This window comes from Centroberyx affinis, unplaced genomic scaffold, assembly GCF_046629955.1.
Source record: "Centroberyx affinis isolate AG114_WGS23_722 - 3 ecotype Tasmania unplaced genomic scaffold, CSIRO-AGI_Caff_v1 ptg007826l_1, whole genome shotgun sequence".
Classification (NCBI taxonomy): Eukaryota; Metazoa; Chordata; class Actinopteri; order Beryciformes; family Berycidae; genus Centroberyx; species Centroberyx affinis.
The window spans coordinates 17,501-32,024 of record NW_027283927.1 but is presented as its reverse complement, the minus strand read 5'-3'; the positions used below and the strand labels follow the sequence as shown (position 1 = coordinate 32,024).

At 40.8% G+C, this 14,524-nt stretch overlaps 1 protein-coding gene across 1 annotated transcript in view; it reads left to right on the top strand.

Moving 5' to 3' along the window:
* Positions 1-3,402: 3,402 nt before the first annotated feature.
* Positions 3,403-14,524, top strand: part of LOC139639834 (spectrin beta chain, non-erythrocytic 5-like) — a gene marked incomplete at its 5' end in the record, with an annotated part of 16,555 nt that continues 5,433 nt past the window's right edge. The window contains 2 exons of the mRNA XM_071513985.1: positions 3,403-3,539; positions 14,333-14,500. Coding sequence (XP_071370086.1) covers positions 3,403-3,539; positions 14,333-14,500 — 305 coding nt within the window. The remainder of the gene's footprint in view (positions 3,540-14,332; positions 14,501-14,524) is intronic.

The following is a 14,524-nucleotide window of genomic DNA, read 5'->3' as shown; positions in this document are numbered from 1 at the left end:
TCAGCACAAACTGGTCTGTGAATGTGATGGATGCTAAACGTCCCATGTGAACTCTGCTTACCAAGAACGAACCCCCTCCACAAAACAGACCTGTGACTCATTTTGGGTCCCAGTTCATAGCTTAAGAAACCAAGCTGTACCACAGAGTCAAGATTCCGTCTCATGTTTAAATCGACTTAAACGCACAGTATGTAATTTCTGCCGCTAGGGGTCTCTCAATCAAAACAATAACAAAAGACGTAGTTTGATGACGTCATGAAGTAGCGTGGGATCATGGGAGTTTTTTTTACGGGGACAGCTTCGGCGACAGAACGCAGCAAACGGGAATGAATAATCGTGATCCGTCACAGTGAGCGATAAAAACAACAGAATGAAAAAAACAACAGAGCGGCTAGCTAGCTAGTTGGCCGACTTCCTTCCTCACTCTCTGACGGATCATCTGGTGTTTCCCTGTGTTTCCCCGGAAGTTAGGGGGTAAAGGGGATATGACGCCATGACAGGAAGTTAGGGGGTAAAGGGGATATGACGCCATGACAGGAAGTTAGGGGGTAAAGGGGATTTGACGCCATGACAGGAGACCAAATGAAACGCACCGTTACCTTGAATAAAATTACGGATTTCTTTGAGTTTGAACATTGTTGGAAACATTTGGGATAATGTAAGAACACAACTCTAAAAAATATATAACATAGGTCTAGTCGTTTTTAGATATTTTAATGCGGAAATGTTACATATTATACCTTTAATTGGCAGTTGATTAGAGTGAAACTGATTTGGAGAAACCAGTTCATTAGTGCAGTGGTTCTCAACGTGGGGTCCAGGGACCACCATGGGTCCTTGAGGGGGTTCCAGTGGGTCTCCAGCAAACTGATGAATTGTTAAACTTCAGCATTATTTCATTCACAAGAAGTTTACACAATTACAGAATGTAGAAGAATGACTGTTCTAATCATAGTTTCTGTTATCTCTCTACCTACAATACAGACAGTCATGGAGTTCTGGACAAAATCGTATCTAACAATAAAAATATTCTCAGATTTGAGTTTGAGAGATGAAATCTCATCAAATGGGGGTCCGTGGGCGTAATGTGGACTAAATTAGGGGTCCTTGATATGAAAAAGGTTGAGAATCACTGGGTTAGTGATCCTGTGCTCCAACAGGTTGAGCAAGGCACCAACTCTGGCAGGGTTTGAGGTTCTACTGCACAGAACCTGAATGGATAGAACGGTCATCCTCATTCAAATCATCGTTCCTGGACAGTCTGAGCGGCGGCCATCTTGCTGTGACCCGTTGGACTAGCTTCTGTATAAAGCGACTCAACAAGTCACTGAGCTGAGAGGTTTTACAGCAGGAACCAAAGCAGCTTCTCTGTCTCCTTGCTGCCATGGATTGCTAACATGCTAATGTTGACTAGAAGAGCTAGAGAGAGAAGTACAGTCTGTGATGAAGCTACGTTAGCCTCGTCGCTAACGTTAGCTTCCAGTTGAGTTTTGACAGTTTGCTAACAGACTCATCTGCTCAGTTCTCACAGTGAGACAGACTATACAGCCTTAATATCCAGACTTGTGTTGTAGTCAAATTACCATGACAAACAGTGGAAGAACCGTTCTATCCATTCAAATTCTGTGTTCTTCTCCCTCCGGGGAACCCATGGTAAAACTGTGTGGGACTTCAAGGTGATTTGCATAAATGTGTCGACTAAATGGCGGATGTTGTTAGAGTGAAACTGATTTGGGAACGCTGTGGAAAATCACCTGTTTCACTTGGACCACAATTTTAGCTGCATGTCAGCGACTTGGAATCACTCCAAGGAATCAAAGATCAAGGAATAATAGTCCTGAGAAGAACACACACACACACACACACACACACACTCCAGGACAGGATAATATACAATATATTTAAAAGCCCTGACTATGAGGATTATGAGATGTCAGGTATTTTTACAGCAGAGAAACGCTGCTGTCAGCATACAGAATAAAGACATTCATCACATCCTCACTGTTAACTATTGACTCAGTGTGAAACTGAACTCAGATCAGCCAGTTCTGGAAACAAAAAGTCTGGTTTGGAGAGGAAACACTTCATCAGAGCGTTTCAAACATTTCCTCTGAGAAAACCAAACACGGATTCCATAGAGAGCCTAAGTCCCGCCCCTTCCGCTGTCCCCCATGGGACCTTATTTCTGAAAAAATATGTACAGTAGTATTTGTTTGATCCCGTTTGAGTTGTGCCATGAATTACACATATGATGTTTCGTCAATTTAAAAGATCATTTTGCAAGTCAAGAAAGTGTCAGTTTGTGGTAAAACAGTAAAGTAAAGTTTAGTTTAGTGTTTCAGGCTCAGTGAACTACATCTCTGTCTCACCGACACCAACATGAAGGAAACATAGGAAACACACAGCATGGCGTTAACGTTAGCCCCCACTGTACTGAAACTATCCTAAAGCAGTTTAAACCCGTTCTGACTGTCTACCTTCCAGGTTGTGTATAATACTCCTGCTGTCTGAGAGGGACTGAGCTTCAGGCTCTGGGCAGCTTGTGGAGAGAGAAAGTTATGACGTCACTTACGCCACTTTTGGGTGTGCAGTCTTTCTAATTACGTATTTTCACAGTCTGATACTTCAACAGTTTTACCACAAACTGCCACTTTCTTGACTTGCAAAATTATCTTTTAAATTGACAAAACATCATATGTGTAATTCATGGCACAATTCAAAAGGGATCAAACAATTATTTGTCTCTCGCTGTTGACTACCGTACATATTGTTTCTGAAATAAGGTCCCATGGTGGACAGCGGAAGGGGAGGGGCTTAGGCTCTCTATATTGCAAATGACTGTTGAACAGGCTCCGTTCACACACACGTTTTCCCTCCTGTGAGACTCAATTCAGTCAAAACTAAACTAGCTGAAAATGGGAAAACAGAAGTCAGCATGTGGGGTCAAAGTTCAGTTAAAGCTGCATTGTGCATTTAAGTCAATATGTAAGCTACATTTTGTACTTCATGCTGTTTATTCACATAATTCATTGCTTCATATTCTGTTACTCTTTCTCATTTGTATAAGTTGTATCAGGCTATATCGTGATATTTTTTGAGGATTTTTCACTTATTTCATCCTGCATATATTTAATTGTTTAGTATTGTTTCATAGCTTTTCATGCTGTACATATTTTAATTCTTTTTTTCTTTGTCTCAGCATGTTCCACTGCTGTTATTCTGTACAGCCTTATTTTTTCCATCCTTTTCATTCATACATTTCTACCTAATATATTCTTGACTTGTTGAAAGTGCTAACAGGAGGCAGAGAGTTGGCGTCACTTTATTTTTTGGGGGTTGCTAACTAAAAAAAAAGGGTTAGGGTTAGTTTTTAACAATCTTTGTAATGTTGTCTGTCTCCAGCTGAGCCGCTCCAGCCAATCAGGATGGAGGGAGAGGAGGATGGGGCGGGGCGAGTCCGAGAGCTGCAGGAGCAGAGGATGACCGTCCAGAAGAAAACCTACACCAAGTGGATGAACAGCGTCTTCTCCAAGAACGGGGTGAGAGAGGAGGAGGAGGAGGAGAGGAGAGGAGAGGAGAGGAGAGGAGAGGAGAGGAGAGGAGAGGAGAGGAGAGGAGAGGAGAGGAGAGGAGAGTGAGAAGAGGAGAGGAGAGGAAAGAGGAGGAGAGGGCAGGAGAGGAGAGGAAAGAGGAGGAGAGGAAAGAGGAGAGGAGGAGAGGAGAGGAAAGAGGAGGAGAGGGCAGGAGAGGAGAGGAAAGAGGAGAGGAGGAGAGGAGAGGAAAGAAGAGGAGAGGACAAGAGAGGAGGAGAGGAGAGGAAAGAGGCGGAGAGGAGGAGGACACATGCACTCTTCTCCTTCAGTTTTAAAGTCCCATTGAAACAGCATTTTAAGAGCATCTCACTTCCTTAATGTGATGTATTTCCTGTAGAAACAGGATGTTGAGGCGGGACATAACGCAGGGAGGGATCAATCAAAAGTGTAAACCAATGGGAGGTCAGTTCAGAAATCTGAGTTGCTGCTCATATCAGATGACTGTTCAGGTCTCTTTAGGATGGAGCCTGAAGCAGAAAGCCACCCACAGTGTTTCCATGTGACCATCTTGTTGTGAAAATAGGCTTTGTCTTTGTTCCTGTGTGTGTGTGTGTGTGTGTGTGTGTGTGTGTGTGTGTGTGTGTGTGTGTGTGTGTCTGCTGTAGTTTTCCATGCTGGCTGTCAGCTGTTTAGTGTTGAACCAAGCTGCATCATCACTACTGTAACCTTCCTGTCCTCAGGAGAGTTGACGAAGCACATTACTGCTCCCAGCTCCACCTGCTGCTTTCATACAGATTCACACTCTCACACTCCATGAACCTGCTTTGTCATGGTAAAGTCAAAGTATAGTACTTTTTTTTTTTTTTTACCACTTTATCGATTCAGTTCTAGCTTTGTGGAACAGTATTTTTGGAGCTCAGTGATATTTCTCCAGCCTGGGTTTACTGGCTGGTTCTAGGTCTGATCCAGATCACACAGATCTGGGGCCGGATTCACCAATGTGTTCTTAAGATAGATCTTAAGAAATTACATAAGAGGAAATTTTAGGAAGTTCTTAAGAAGGCTCTTAAGTGCAATTCCTCAATATTTTCTTAGTAACAGTCTCATTTCTTATGAATGTCTTTAATTTTCCTACTTAAGAACTTCTCAAAATAGGGCCTGAATTAATTCTGGTTAATAAACTTTAGGCTTACTGCCATTGAGGCTAGGAGACAAGGCTAGGAGGCTAGGAGACAAGGCTAGGAGGCTAGGAGACAAGGCTAGGAGACAACCCAAAGTGCTTCCATCTACAAAACAATTGGGGAAAAACCTATTTAGAGCAACTAGAGCAAAGATTTAAACATTGGTTGCTGTTGGTAACTGTAAAATTTGCAGCTTATTTCCAACAGACATGAGACAGAGGCCTACCTGGCCCTACACCAAATAAAGCTTTACAATACATGTTCATCTTAATGTTAGGTGTAGGGGAACCTATGAAGACTTTGAACTATAACCTACTTGTCTAAAATGTGTTTAAATATATGATATTAGAGGCTTACCTTTTCACTGTAGGAGTTTTAAGACAGGTGAAGGGCCGTCTTAAAGTTAAGACAAAAATCAAGAACCAATTTGACAACTTTCATTTCAAGAATACCATTTATTCCTAAGTTTTTTCTTAGGAAGAAACATAAGAAGAAAGTTAAGAAAATATATAAGAACTGTTTTTGAGAATAGCATTTTTTCCTATTTTTTTTTCTTAAGACTAAAGTTAAGAAAAAAATGGCACTTGAGAAGATTTTTTTTCTTAAGAGGGTTTTGTGAATCCAGCCCCAGAATAGTGGAGTCGTCATTTCAGGACTATTTTTCTTTTAATCCGTGGCTCCTGTTTACCATTTATTTAGTCTTTAAAATGAGTGAAATCCTGCCTGTAGAAATGATACAAGACAAAGTCAGTACATTACAACATTTATTAATTAATTATTGAACTCTCTATAAGGAAGTATTGGGGAATTATCAGAGCCTCTGTGAATAGACCGGACCGGACCAGATCAGTGCCGGACCGCAGGACCGGTAGATAATCCAGGAATTTTGTTGACGGCTTCTGGTATTTTTCATATTTTTTCACCCGAATCGAAGATCTTTGAGGATCCAAGTCTCCCGCTCAAAACCCTCTGCACCGTTTCTAAAAGACAAGAGCGGCAGTGGAAATGATTTTCTCAGCTCCTTGAAACGTAACTTTGTGGCGATGGCGGCTTTTCATGCGACAGCGGCTTTGTTATCTGTTATCTGTTATCTGTTATCTGTTATCTGTTATCTGTTATCTGTTATCGTTCTGTCAGACTGGACTCGTTCCTGCCTGATAACCCGGCTGTTCGCTGCAGTCTGTCAGCTGGGGGACACTCGAGCTCTTTTCGAAACCGTTCCCTATTACAGAAATAGTGCACTATATAGTGTATCCGCCATTTTCTACTAGTGTCCGAATTCTCAACGGTTAATTTGATTCACTAAATAGTCCACTATAAGATACCCACAATGCACTACAAATTGTAGTGAACAGACAGTGTACCCTACAATTTATCCTGTATACCACAATGCAATGTGATCGTGTCTTACCGAAGAAGAAGAAGCAGCAGCTAGCTAACATGTTAGCTAATAGAAACTGGTCTATTTACCGGTTGACGGCGTTGGCAAATCAACAAAAGACGCATCAGACTCCTCAGTCGAGTTGTTTGAACCAAGAGCAGCAAAACTGCAGGAGTCATGGTTACAGGTCAGCTGACTACTTTATCCACCAATACAGGACAGGAGGTGATATGAAAGCTTGTGCAGGTCATTTGCTCACAAGCTTGTTTACCAAACCAAAACATTAGCAGCCATTAGCAGACGGCACCAAAGTTGACAAAACCACACTTGCACATGATTAGAATTTCAACAATTTATTTGTAATTTAATGTTCAAAACTTGTCAAAATCAATACGACCTGAGTCCATTTCAACCTGCTGTCATGATGCTTGGTTTGTTTACGTGAGTCTGGGCGCGTCCCGCTGCGTCACACGAACATCCAGCGCATTTTTTTTGACACAATGATATTTACTGTAGTGTCCGAAATTTAGTTTGGTCGTTGCCCATATAGTTCACTATATGATAAACACTACAGGGGGAATAGTGAGTGAGGGGATGAGTGAACCATTCCGAACGCAGCTTCAGTCACTCACACACTCTTTCTCTCTCTCTCTGAAAGCATGCACACACACTAGGGATGTACCCGAATCCGAATCCGAACAACCGAGCCCGACCCGACCCGAGTCTGAATTATTTATTTAAAAACCAAGCCCGACCCGGCCGATACCCGACACACAGTCTCCGGTCCCGTCGGGTTCGGGTCGGGTTGCAGACCTCTACTAGCGAGACAAAAACCTGGTGTGGCAGCTGGATTTCTTTCAAACCTCCTCAGCCTACACATCAAAATGAAGCTTAGCACCTGTAGTTTTTAGCTGTATGTGTTAATTTCCTCCATTTAAAAAACCCAGTCGAAATATTGAAAAAAATATTCATCCGTTTAAGATGTAACATGCTGTATGTATCAGCCATAGGTTTCATGGAATTTAGTTAAAAAAAAAAAAAAAAAAAGAGAGAGAGAGAGAGATGAAAAGTACAGTATGAGGATGTGGAAATATATTTCATAATTAATTATATGCCAATATTAAATCAATTTGATGCTTTGAAGGCACAAAATTTGCATTGCCAATGAATATTAGGTTAGAAAATACAACATTTGCCCGATTTAACGTGACTTCCGGTATAAACCACGCCCACTTCCGGTCCTCTATCCCAATACAGATACAGAGACAGATAATGACGTCTCTGTACACCTCTAACACACACACACACACACACACACACACACACACACACACACACACACACAGAGTCCGAAATGACCAGCCAGCGAGCGTCAAATGCCGTTAAAACTTGTTTTTGGCAGGTGAATCAGTCAGGATGGAGTTTGCTGCACATTCGTCTAAAATCTTCTGCTGCGTAGAGAGAGAGGAGAATCTCAACTCTATTGTTTACTTTGTTTAGTAGCAGAAGACAAACTACACACTGTATACTAGGCTACTTCAACGGGAAATAATGTTAGCCACTTAGCCGCTAGTCAACCAGGAAGTCTTCGGCCTGCACTTCTGCTTCAGCTTCCTATAACAAACTGGTCTAATGTAACTTGAGCATTAATATCCAAAATGTAAACATTCACAGGTAATAACTCGCTGCACAGTGTGTGTCTGTGCTTCAAAATGCTAACCTGAACCTTTTGTCATTTGTAGATTCTGTAATTATAATTCTGTTTGTTCGTTAATTGATGAACTGCAAAATGAATTTCTAAGTGAGTGAGCGAGTTTTAAATCAACACAGAACCTGATTCCATACATGAAAGCAGGCAGCGCTGCATATAGTTCAGTTTATAACACAGTATGTATTTATTATTTTGGCCGGTAAAAAATATTCTTGGCAGGTACATTATTTTCAGCTGTCAGCAGGTGAGCCAACAAGTGATGTTCGGACACACACACACACACACACACACACACACACACACACACACACACTGTGGTAACCTCGCCCTCACACCAGTCTCTTATCAGCGTTCAGCCTCCAGATACTTTAGGAATGTTAAAATAATACAGAAAAATGCCAGTTTCTCCTGAACCTTGGCTCTGTCTAATTTGAGATGATGAGACTGTGATGACATCACAGTCCGCACATGTCGCTCTGCAGATGAAAACTGATGTTATTGAAAAGTTATAAAATGTTGTTCTTCCTTGATAAGTGGCTGCCAGCTGGTTTGAATCTTCATTCCCAGCATTCCTCTGGGGTTTGAGCCTGACGCTGCAGGCTGGCAGCTGGAGAGCAGCGCAGAGAGGGGCGGAAAACACAGAGCGCTCACTCTGACGCTGCTTCTGTGAACCACAAACATCGTCGTGAAACGTGACAGGAAGTATAGTCTGTCCAGTCCCATGATGCATCTGTGGCGATGACATATAGATCTAATTAATCAGTTTATTTGAATGTGATCTCTATCCGATCAGCTGCCTTCTCTCAGGTAAAGTCCCCATGAATTGAAATCTCATTATTTTTACTTCCTGGAAAACAGTGTATCTTTGGTGGTGACATCATCGTGTACCAGGAGGCGGGAATAAAAACTCCAACAACCAATAAAACATCTCAGATTTTTGAACAGTCCCGCCCCTCCGCCATTTTCATCAAATCAAACTGCCTTTCTCTCCCTCCCATTGGTTTAGACTTTTGATTGATCCCTCCCTGCGTTATGTCCCGCCCCCAACATCCCGTTTCAACAGGAAATACATCACATTAAGGAAGTGAGAGGCTCTGAATGCTGCTTCATTGTGACTTTAAATCTGCAGGAGAAGAGTGAAGAGCACATGAGGGTTTACCCCACTTTTGTAGACCGGAAAGTGGGAGGGTTTTATTTATGATGGAGTGATTCATCTTCTTAAACAGTGATGATCTTTGTTGAGGGGAGAAGTTGCAGTGTGATGTGTTTGTTCAGCCTGGAGGTCAAAGTGTTCAGTCCATCCACACAGATCCGCTGCAGCAAAGTGTTCAGCTGTTTTCTCTGCAGATGTGGAGGCTCCTGACAAAGAGTGCGTATGAGTCAGATGGAAACCCCACTGCCTTCTGGGTAAGCGGTGTGTCGACCCGGACAAAGTTGAACAAACTCGGTTTAAGTCTGATCGAACCCACTGAGCGCTGACCTCAACGTTGCGTCTCTGCTTTTCCTCTCACATCCAAGAGGTGAAGTCCATGATAATATGAATAAAACTGAAGATATTTCTTCTTCTTGACTTTGACTTGGGTTCTGGTGACTTGGGACTCGACTGTGACTTGTACTCTGATGACTTGAAAAGGTTTCTAAAGTCTTGACTTGAGATCTTGTGTTTGTGTAAATGACTCAGATTGAAAGTGATGAGATTTGTTCCAGCAGACGACTGAATTTAAATTCTGTTTTCTGAATTTGTATGGAATGATTGAATTTATTGAAGTTGAAACTGATTCTAGAAATCAAACTCATGATGCTCTTACCAAGTTTTTATCCTATTAAAACCATATTGCATTGAAAAGTCCTAGATATTTAGTTTTCTTTAAGATATTAAATTGATACTGGACTCTTGATTTGTTCTGACTTGACTTGCTGTTCTACATTTAGACTTGAGACTTGACTTTAATGACATGGACTTGACTTGAGACTTGTGGCTCAAGACTTGAGACATTTATATATATTTAGTTTTCTTTAAGATATTAAATTGGTACTGGACTCTTGATTTGCTGTTCTACATTTAGACTTGAGACTTGACATTAATGACATGGACTTGACTTGGACTTTACTTGGTAATCTACATTTAGACTTGAGACTGACTTGAGACGTGAGACTGACTTGGGACTCGAGAAAAGTTGACTTCACCTCTGCTAACTCTCGTATCAAAAGATGTTCCAAATGAACCAAGAATAAAAATATCAAGAACCAAAAGGTCAAGAACGGACGAAACAGAATTGGAAGAACGGAAAATAGTCAAACAACAGGAAAAGCTTTCAGCATCCGGTGTGACTCAGGAACGCTGCAGAGAGACAGAAACACATAAAAAAAACAAAAGATACAACGCTAAAAGTTGGCGAAATTAAAGACGTTACATAAGAGCTTAAAGTCTTAAAGAGCGATTTGAAAGATGACAGTGAGTTAGTGGATCCTCAGTCAAACAAAATCATGTTTTCCTTTCTTTTGTTTTCATCCTGTCAGTCTGTTCCTCTGTCGGAAATCTCAAAAAACGTCTGAACGGATTTCCATGACACTCGGTGGACAGATCGGCTTTGGGTCGAGGAGACATTGATTAGATTTTGGTGGTGATCCAGATCTGGGATTTCCGCCATTAGACAAGTATTGTTTTTTCGCAGTAACTATGAAACTAACAGAGAAAGAGACTTGATTCCAAATCCTAAGCGAATGTTTTCAGTAATCAGTTTAACTTCAAACTGAAGTGATGGGAATGATCTGATGTGTTCGTGTGCAACAACAAGTTGGAGGTTTTTTCTCTTGAGTGCTTTCTGGTTAGCTGCTTATGATCAATAAATCAATATGGAGCTGAGCCAGAAGATTACTGGAAGAGAGAGAGAGAGAGAGAGAGAGAGAGAGAGAGAGAGAGAGAGAGAGAGAGAAAGAGAGAGAAAATAATGTTTGTGTGTTTATCCTTGTATTTGTGAACTCATGAAATGCAAGTGAGAAAGACAGAGTTGAGGAGTGTGTGTGTGTGTGTGTGTGTGTGTGTGTGTGTGTGTGTGTGTGTGTGTGTGTGTGTTCCCTTCAGAGCACAGGAAGCTGGACTATCTAAACTCCCTTTTATAGAATTACCTTGGTTTGATTTCCTGTCGCCATGGAGATAACCTCATTACCCAGAGTTCATCACTTCGCCTGACTGACGCTGTCGGGACGGAACAGAACAGAGTCAAATAGAACAGAACATGTGTTCGGTTTCAGCCAATCTGATTCTCAGTGACACGTCTCTCTTAAAATAACCTTACATTTACATTAATTCACCCCTTAACCCATGCAAAATCCCCTTAAAATGAGTTAAGGGAGTTATTAATGGAGGAGACCCCATCAAAATCTCTGTAAACTCCCCTTAATCTTGACTACTTAGTTTTCAATTTAATGTCAAATTCAGGGAGACATGAACTTTCCATTAATTTCCACTTAATAACTTGTAAACCTGCACAAAAGGCCTGAAAAATCCCTTAAATACCAGTGTCTCTGTGAACCAACCCATGGATAAATCCCTTATAAACCCTTACTTTTTGAAAGCTGATAATTAATGTTTATGTAATGAGAAATTAAGGACATTTCAGGGATACAATTAATGGGGTTTGGGTGTGTTGGAGGATAAAACCAGACCTGCAGGATTTCCTCAGCAGAGTTATGTAACAGACCGGGGAAGCAGGAGTCGACTTGAGAGGTGATTTAGGTGAAATTTGTCTTTTCAGATCGAACTTCCTGCCGACTCCCAGGGCTGAGAACATTTTCTGTCAAGAGAAAAACTTTAAAGGATTGGAAATAACAAATTACAATCCCTCTTGAAACCAAACCCCTTAATTTTATCCCTGAAATGTTAAAAATAACATAGCTATAAAAAGTAAGGTTAATATTTTTTTTATTTTAAGGGATTTATTCATGGGTTGGTTCACAGAGACACTAGTAATTAAGGGATTTTTCATGCATTTTGTGCGGCTTTACAGTTTATTAATGAGTTATTAAGGGAAAGTTCCTGTCTCCCTGAATTTGACATTAAATTAGAAGGAGTCAAGAATTAATAGGAGGTTAAGGAGGTTTTGATGGGGTCTCCTCCATTAATAACCCTTAATTCATTTTGAGGGTATTTTTCATGAAGTATGGGGTGAATTAATGTAAATCTAAGGTTATTTTAAGGGATTACTGGTTTGTAGAATACTGTAATTGAGCAGCTTTTTGGTGTGCTTGTACCTTTTGAGTATTTTTTAAAATTATTTTATTTTGAGTGTGTTTTGACTGAAGCATTACAATCTGCTGCATTTGAGTACATAACATTTTTTCAAAGTTCTCCATAAGCATCGCATCAGAAACTGGACTTGACCACTGCTCTTTCCAAATCGAATGAGGCTGCAGGTTTTTATTTTTTTTATTTGTTTTATTTTATTTTATATTTTTCAGTGTAGAGAGTTTCATACAGGAGTTTCTTATACAAGGCGTTGTAGTCGGGAGGAGAAACTCACACAAGTTGCCTGTTGGAGGAAATCTTCGCAAAATTTAAACTTTTTCTAATCTAAAATCAAATTTTTAGATTTTAGAAATAGTTTTTTTTTTTCTGCCAGGTGCTGAAAAATCTAAATTATACTTCATCAGAAACAGGAACAAACACATCCATTGGTTCTGTTGCAGCGCCATCCTCCTCATAATCACAGTAAAGAGCGCCCTCTAGGGGATTACTGCAGTATTACAGTACAGTATGTAATCCTGAATTAAGCAATAATCCTCCATACAGTGTTCTTTACCTGTGGTGGAAAGAGAACTTGAATGTCCGACTGAAGCAGAAGTACTGCTACTTTGCTGATATTTTACTGAAGTAGAAGTGAAAGTTCTGGTGTAAAAATGTCCCTCAGTAAAAGTAAAAAGTGTGTGATTTAAAATGTCCTCAGAGTAAAAGTTCCTGAGTTCCTCTTTAGAACAGAGAACGTTGTCAGCTGTGATCTTTTCCATGTGATTCTAAAAGGAGAGAGGACAGAGTTCACACTAGAGTCTTTTCACTGGAAACATTAGAAATGAGAAAATAAAGAGCACAAAGAAGCTACTCAATAACAGTAATGTGAGTAAATGTAATTAGTTACTTCACCCTTGCTCATGACTGTGATTATGAGCTTCAGCACTGAAATCTCCGTAATCCCAGTACAGATCTGCCCTCTAGTGGATTGTGGCTTTTACACACATGCATACTGACTGAAACCTTTTCTCCAAAGTTTTGAATATATACTGAACAAAAAGATAAATGCAACATGTAAAGATTTGGCCCCATGTTTCATAAGCTAAAATAAAATATCCCATATGTTTTCCACAAAAAGCTTATTTCTCTAGGGTTAGGGTTAGGGTTGTTTACATCCCTGTTAGTTAGCATTTCTCCGTCTGACAATATATACTGTAAGTAAAATATTCCAAGTAAAATAGCTGCATGTTGAGTTTATATATTTGTTCAGTATACATAAGAATAAAAAGCAAGAGTGACAATTAAAGAATGAAACTAAACGCTGTATAAAATGTCTTTAAGGTCAGTTTATACCAGTCAGATGACAGTAACATATGGACACCGCTCCCATAACAGGAATGTATATAGGACGGCGTGTGCATAACCGTGTATGTGTGTGTGTGTGTGTGTGTGTGTGTGTGTGTGTGTGTGTGTGTGTGTCCACTCCCTGCTATATGTTATGTTGTTTTAAAGAGGAAGCCTGCTTAGCTTCACATATAATTCCCTCAGAGGAGCGGAGGAGGGGAAACCAAATAAATAAGATGGGAAAAGAGAAGTCTGTGTGTGTGTGTGTGTGTGTGTGTTAATCTGTCCTGTCTTTTTTTGTTATGTGATATGTGTATTCAGTGTCTTCTTTTTAATGATAGTTTGTACTAGGGCTGAACAATTAATCGAAATTTTATCGAAATCGCAATATGGCCTACTGCAATTTTCAAATCGCAGGAGGCGCAATATTTGTTAAAGGTGAAATGTGTCAAAATACCATTTTAAATGAAATATTGTGGTGCTGCAGAGATGTCCTGGCCTACACATCATATTCTACAGACTTAAGAAAACATCTTTGTTTGGTACAGATCCCTGCAAAAATCAGGCGTTTTTCAATGAAAATGAGAATAATGATGTAAAAAATGATCATTCCCTCTAATATCGCAAATCATATCGCAATTGCAGTATCAGTCAAAATAATCGCAATTAGATATTTTTTTCAAAATCGTTCAGCCCTAGTTTGTACCTTGGATTGCGTCCTTTAAATCAAATAAAGTTGTATTGAATTGAATTGGAGCTCACTCAAATTTCACTGGAGAAATAACAGATATAAGAAAGCAGTTCAAAAATTATTTGAATTTGGGGGGGGGGGGGCGGAGCTAGAGCTGAGGGAAGGCACAGGGTAGGGGCGGGGTTTGGGTCATGACTGGACAGCGGTGATTGGCTCAGAGTGAAAGATAACCCGTCGGCGGCGCGGCGTGTCGCCCCCTGCAGGAGAGCGTGGTTCTGACGGACGTGTACACGGAGCTGAAGACGGGCGTGGCTCTGGTCCGCCTGCTGGAGCTCATCTCCAGGGAGACGCTGCCCCCCCCGAGCCGCCGCACCCTCCGGGTCCACTGCCTGGAGAACAACAGCATCGCCATCAACTTCCTCAAGACCAAGGTGACTTTCTGTCCGGAGCCAGCT